At 32.3% G+C, this 7,298-nt stretch overlaps 1 protein-coding gene across 1 annotated transcript; it reads right to left on the reverse strand.

Moving 5' to 3' along the window:
• Nucleotides 1-5,645: 5,645 nt before the first annotated feature.
• Nucleotides 5,646-6,330, reverse strand: LOC131659732 (uncharacterized). Its single transcript, XM_058928884.1, has 2 exons — nucleotides 6,316-6,330; nucleotides 5,646-6,224 (listed from the first exon to the last, which is right to left on the reverse strand). The coding sequence occupies exons 1-2, from the start codon at nucleotides 6,328-6,330 to the stop codon at nucleotides 5,646-5,648; spliced, it is 594 nt and encodes a 197-aa protein (XP_058784867.1).
• Between the last annotated feature and the right edge of the window lie 968 nt (nucleotides 6,331-7,298).

Consider the following 7,298-nt stretch of genomic DNA (forward strand, 5'->3'; position numbering starts at 1 on the left):
TTTTATATTTTCACCTTTGTTATTGTAATCATGGTTTTTCTCTGGGTTTGATAATGGTGCCAACATTGCTTTGGATGGGTATACAAGTAGTAACTAGATGATATAGGCTTTTTCTTGTACTTTTTTATATGAAAATGACTCAAAAGAATGAATTATAATTTTGTGGTTCTCCATTAAATAGGTAGAATAGTTAGATAAAAGCTGTTATCTTTTTAAGGAGAAGTTTGTTAAAGAGATTTGAAATTAAGATTATAAATAATTGAAATCTATTGACTTGACTTTTAAATTTTGTAACCATCTTTTTTTTCACTTTGTGTTTATTGTTGTTATCGAACTGTTAATTTAAAATAAATTTCAACAAAAAATTGGTTTATAAAATTGAATAAAAAATATTAAACCTATTTATTATTGAACAAAGAATTTACCTTTATTATTAAGTATTTTAGTAACACTCAAAAAAATTTGTTACACTCATTATATAGGAATAATTTGTTACACTAATTTTAAATATTATTTTATTATTTAGTCTTTTAGTGCATGTTTGGTTTGATTTTTGGAAAGGCCAAAAGCAATTCTAGAGGTGTATAATTGATTTTGGGTAATTTTAAGATGTTTGGTTAGGCAAAAGTATAATTGATTCTGTCTCCAGAATTGATTTTACTTGAAGCTAGAATTTGTAGTTTCTGCCTCTAGAATTGATTCTGGATGATTTTTACACTGTAATTTATTATTCAACTCATTTTTACATAAATGTATCCAAACATAAATCAATTCTGCTAAACTCAATTCTACCAAACTCAATTATGCTAGAATCAATTCTGTCAACGTCAATCCAAACATACCCTTAATAACACTCCTTATTAAATGTCTAATATTTAACCTAGGGGTGTTCAAAAATATGGTTAATTGAATTGTATGCTTGAACTGAATTGCATTGATCCATAAAAAAACTGAACCATTAAAATGGTTAATGAACTGAACCATTTATTTTAAACAATTCAGTTTCAGTTTAAAACCGGTTCAGAACCAGTTTTCTTTTATAAACTGATTTAATTATAAAAATTAATTTTTCATTAAAAAGTCTTGAAAAAATATTTTTTCTGGAAACAAAACTTGATTCTCTTCCAATTTAGTTTTACAATTTTGTATGCTAGCTTTAACTTAATTTCAAATAGATTCTAAAATAAAACTACAGCCAAACCGTAATTGATATGAAACCGTGAAGCTTATCCAATTTAGTTTTACAATTTTGTATGTTAGCTTTAACTTAATTTTAACCTAGATAGAATATAGAATAGGTAGATGAAGGTGGCTACTACTTTCTAGGAGTAGTTTGTTACACTTTTAAAATTAATTAAGACTATAAGAATTTGTTTTCTTAATGAAAATTCATGAGTTAATATCATAGCTCTAGTTGTTTCAGTTTTTTTTTTTGGAATAATTATATAAGATTTGTTTGTTTCAAATTTTTAAAAATAATTTGTATGGTGTTGTATATTTTTATTTTTTAAAAAATTACAAATATTTTTCAAAAAAATTATTTTAAATTATTATTTTAAATATTTCAATATTTACAATTATTATTTTTGGATATTAAAATTCTAAAAATTACCTAAATTTGTAAATATTTTGAAAATAGGTTCTCATAAAAAATTGTTTTTGAGTTACATTTGGTTATAAACAAAGTCAGATTTTGAACATGTTTTAATCGTCAAAATTAATCTCTCAATTAATTAAAATAAATTTTAAAAAACTTTTAATATTTTATAAAATGCTTTTATAAAATAATTTTAAACTAAAAAATGTTTATTTTTTAAAGTTTTTTTAGCAAGAATATATTGATTAGAGAACCCAAGTTCTCGAACTTGATACAAAAAGATTTTGAGCTAAAAGACGAGGAAAAAATTACACGCCAATTGCATCTTACGATAGATAAAAAAGATGATTTCTACTAAACTCGTAAAAATTACAAATGGGTTGGATAATTTTTCAAACAAAAGCCCATCTCCACACCAAAGTTTTCGCTTCCAAAACGATATCGGATATGTTCCACAAATCTCCCCTAAAAACAATCCCATTTCTCACCGTCCATATAGTCCAACAAACCGCCAACCACGCCACTCCCTCCTTTCCCTTTCTAAGCTTCGCATTCTTGCTAAACTTGAACCATTTCATAAAACTATCCTTGAAAGTCACCGCGTAGTAATTGCTAAAGGCGAGCCATTCGGCGATGTCCTTCCAAACTAAATCCACACAATAGCAAAGAAAAAATAGAATAGAGCGGTGTTTCTTCCCTTGCACAACAGAAAACACCAGAGGAACTAGATATAGGGATAATACCTTTAACAGCTAGCGCATCATACGTCGGAAGCTTGTTTAAAAAAGACTTCCAATAGAAGTGTGGCAGCTGTTGATGATTGTGTAGCAGCTCTTGACAGGGAAATGGTCGTCGGCCTCGGGCAACCAAGCGATTGCATCCTCGTTGTCTTGGACTGGAGTAGCCGTCCGTAGCACCTGCAAAAACTGTAGCAGATCCGCTGCAAAAACTGCAGCAGATCCGCTGCAAAGACAGCCTCACACAGCAGGCTTGGTCTGAATCCGAAGTCTCCCCATGTCCAAATGCGTTCCCGCCAACAGCCCATAAGAGCCACAAAAACATCCTGCAAAAGCGATACAGAAAAAAGCGCAGGAAAACAGTCCTCAAGAATATCTACAGCCGTCCAATTTGAATGCCAAAAGGATGGTGAGAACCTGTTTCCCACCAAAAACCTGCAAGCAAGATTAAAGAAATCCCTTGGTTGAGAGTTCTCCAAAGAAAGAATGTTCACCTACCACGTAGATGAAACAGCCGACCTCTTAGAATTTCCTTCCCCATGAGCGACACGAAACTTCAAATCTTCGTATCTTGCTTTTAAAACTCGATACCACAACGTGCCCTTCTCCTTTAGAATTGTCCATCTCCACTTGCAAAGGAGCCCCAAATTAAAGTCATAAATCCTTCTGACTCCCAACCCCCCCTTCTCAATCGGATGACAAACCACATCCCACCTCACCCAATGAATATATCTTTTACCTTCCGTCCCTCCCCACAAGAGGAACTGGCCTATACTTTTGTAATTTTTTTATGATTTTTAAATACAAATTTATTTTAAAGATAATATTAATCATCTCAAAATTTAAGAATTTTATTTTAATATATAAAAAAGAATGATTTATATAAAATGTAAAATTCATTTATGAATGTAAAATGAGGTGTGTCTATCATTTAATAATAAATTAAATAATAAATTGCAGATCCATTATAACAATTCCAAAATTTAAATTTGTTAATTAAGATAAAAAATATTAATTATTTTAGTTTTATATTTTATCCATCTTAGATAGTTTAAATTAAAAATATATATATAATGTTTGTTGTTCTGATGTCAAATATCAAAAGCTGAAAAATCATATTTACTGTTTCAAAAGTGTTCATTCCTAGTTGTTCGAAACCAATATCGTCTATAATATATAACACTTACATCATCATGTAACACCCTAAATCCCACACATAATTTATCAACGAATTTAATCAAATAAATTATTGTTAGAATAAAATCTATTGATACTCCTTGAGTTTTTATGATAACGAAGTACTTAAAGAACAATTAGTATATTAACATTTTTTCTGAAGGCTAGCTGCAATATAATAAGAGCAAAAGCTCCCAAAACCAAATACAAAGGAGAAAGAAAATGGTCCACAAAAAGAAAATTACACAACCAAATAAATTGGATTGCATAAAACCTAGCATAACCTAGCATAAATTGGATTGCATAATTTTCCCTATAAACGACCATCTCTAAATCAAAGCTTTACAACTCCCAACAATGTCTGAAACATTCCAAACCGAAATCTTAAAGATAACATCATTCATACAAAGCCACCCACTCTAAGCAATCTCCATCCACACACACCCCACCATTCTTCTCTTTATTTTATTTTGAATGCATAACAATCTCCAAACCCAATAACTTTCTTTAAAATCCTTCACGAAATGATAATCCAAACCTAACCAATCTGCCATATCCTTCCACACCAACTGAACCATACGATAGTGCAATAGTAAATGGATAGAAGTCTCAACAGAATCAACACAGAACATGCAAGCAGTATTATAGGTAGAGGGGAGAATACGTCTATAAGCCAAACAATCTTTAGAAGGAATTCTGTTCATGAAACATCTCCAAGCGAAAGCACAAACCTTTACGGGAACGTCGACTTTCTAAACATCTGCCAAAGCATCATCAAAACGATCAACCTATCCGTACAGAATGAACCTACAACACAAGGTTGAATAACAAGAGGAGACAACATCAATTTCATCTCCGGACAGCAGCCAAACCGGAAAATCAATACCACCCGCAGCTGGTTCTGTTCCTGTCAAGAACAACAGCAGCCACGCATGCTCTACAGTAACCATATCCGATACAACGGCTTGCCGAATACCAAAACAGCTCCAACTCCAACGACCTTCCCTCCAACCTCCCATAGCAGCGACAAAAGAAACCTGCAGCTTAGAAATAGCAAATAAAACCTGGAACTCATCTTTTAAAATAACACCCTCCTTCTAAGCCGAATGCCAAAGAGAAGTAGAATACCCATTACCAATCCGGAAATTACAATTCTTTCCAAAAACATCCTCCAAAATTTTATTACCCAAAGAAGAAACATCGTTCCCCCACACCGACTTCGAAATATTTAAATTGAGATTTCCCCCTCAAAATACGATACCACAAAGAATTTGAAACTCTTAAAATCCCCCACCTCGATTTAAACAAAAGGGCCATGTTAAACTCCCCCATCCTCCTCAATCCAAAACCTCCCTTATCAACCGTTAAGCAAACGTCGTTCCATCCAACCTAGTGAGTTTTCCTCTTCTCTTGTGCACCCCTCATAAAAAGTTACTTTGAATTTTGTTAAACTCCTTAATGACCTTCTTGGGAGCTTAATAAAAAGATAGAGTAAAAATAGCCAAACTACTTAGCACCGATTTAATTAACGTAAACCTCCCATCAAAACTAATCCATCTATCGTGCCATGGTGATAATCTCCTCCTAAATTTATCCAATAATAATCTCCATGAGATAATCCTTCTAGGAATAGAACCAATAGGTATGCCAAGGACAAAAAAATCTTTCTTCTCCGACTTGCACCTAAGAAAAGACGTGGCCACATCCAAAAACGAGAACTAATGTTAATCCCGATAAGCTCACTTTTATGAAAATTGATCCCAAGACGCGATACAAGCTTAAAGCCCTTCAAAACCGCTTAATAGCCCATAAATTATTCCAAGTCCCATCACCTTTCAAGAGAGTATCATCGAAAAATTGGAAATATCTATAAAACAACTGCCATTCACGTTGAAACCCTTAAAGTCTCCGTTTTCCACCGCCTTATTGACTACAAGCTTCAAACCTTCCGTTACAATAACAAAGAGAAATGGAGAGATGGGATCTCCTTGACGCAAACCCTTTTCCGCACTGAATTCCTTCGTTGGACTACCATTGGCAATCACCGACATACTACTCGAGAACACTAAAGCCTCCATCCACTTCAACCACAACTCACCAAACCCCAATTTCCTCAACATATACCTCCAAAAGTTTCAAATAACTTTATCATATACTTTTTCAAAATCTCCTTTGAACATAAGACATTCCTTTCCTTCCTTAGAAGCGTAATCCACTATTTCATTTACCACTAGAACACTATCAATCATTTGCCTACCCGAGACAAAATCACTTTTACAATTAGAGATGACCGACGACAATACTTTCTTAATCCTACTAGCCAGCAATTTAGAGATGATTTTATAAATACTCCCCACCAAGCAAATAGGACGATTATCATCCAAACCCAAAGGATTAGAGACCTTTGAGATTAGAGAAAGAAAATAAGACGTAATAGATTTAGATAATACCGCTCCGACATGAAAATCTCTAAAACAAGCAACAATATCCTTACCATTGAAATACCAATATCTTTTAATAAAAAGAAGAGACATACCAATGAAATCACAACTCCACACCGCTTCCTTAATTTCCTCTTCCGAAAAAGGAGCCTCAAGAGAAATACTATCTTCCAAACTCAAAGAGATAAAATCAAGACCATCTAAAGAAGATCTAACCAAATTAGACTCAATAACTTTGTCCTCGAAATTCACCTTTACCGCTTCTTTCACTTCCTTAACCGAATTTAGAACCCCTAACTAGTGACGATAGAACTAATGTGGTTCCTTCTCCTCCTCTCCTTCATTACTCTATGAAAGTATTTACTATTGGAATCTCCATCGTTCAACCACTTAAGTCATTTTCATCAAGATTTTTCAAGCTATGGATTGAGATCAAATATGATTTGGTTGCTTCTTGAATTTTGTAATTTAGTTGAAAATCGAGGTTCATTGATCAATCATGGCACAAAAAGATAAGAATGTTAATTTATTGTGATCAAGGCATTATCATCTCTTAAATTAATTGTTGCTTGTAATACAAGTTAACTTGGATTTGAAAATTGAAGATGGGATTCATTATTATGAGAGGTATTCATTTCAGTGTGTCATGAATTCAATATTTTCAAATGATCAAGTAACATGATTCAAAGTATTGATTTTTTATGCCATTTAAGTTCTCAAGCCCATAATATCAAGATTTGATTCAAGTGTGCCAAGATCGAGGATTTTATTTGGATTCGAGTTACTAAAGGCTAAGAGGATACATTATAATTCATGCAAAGATTTTCAAGGCATAGTCCATTTTTCATACAAGTTCACCACATTCAATTTCGAAGTTATCATTTAAATAACGGTTTAAATCTCATCCTACAGTTTAAATAACGGTTTATATATAGTTCAAAGGCCCATTTAGTCCATTACATTACAAATATTGAATAAAATTGGACATGTAAAGACGATATCAAACTGAATAGGTGCTTGGTGTTTATTTGAGAAAAGCATGGAAAGAGAGTATTACAAACTCAAATCATCACTTTACTTTTCAAGTCTTGAAATGTTAGTAAGAAAATGTAGATGTTTATTTGTATATAAATCAAGTTATTTGTAATTCAGAAGTTAGTTAAAATTATTAAGGTAGTTAAGTTTTTTTGTTATAAAAGTATCTAGTTAGTTGTGTTTGCTATATAGTGATTGTAATTGCAAATTATATGTCATAAAAGCAAGTAATGTGGTAATAATACATAAGCAAAGTGCATGATGAATCTATTCTAGATCCGTTTTCAAAATTTTGAAAATGCAACATTGCTC

Source organism: Vicia villosa, linkage group LG3 (assembly GCF_029867415.1).
Source record: "Vicia villosa cultivar HV-30 ecotype Madison, WI linkage group LG3, Vvil1.0, whole genome shotgun sequence".
In the NCBI taxonomy this organism is placed as follows: Eukaryota; Viridiplantae; Streptophyta; class Magnoliopsida; order Fabales; family Fabaceae; genus Vicia; species Vicia villosa.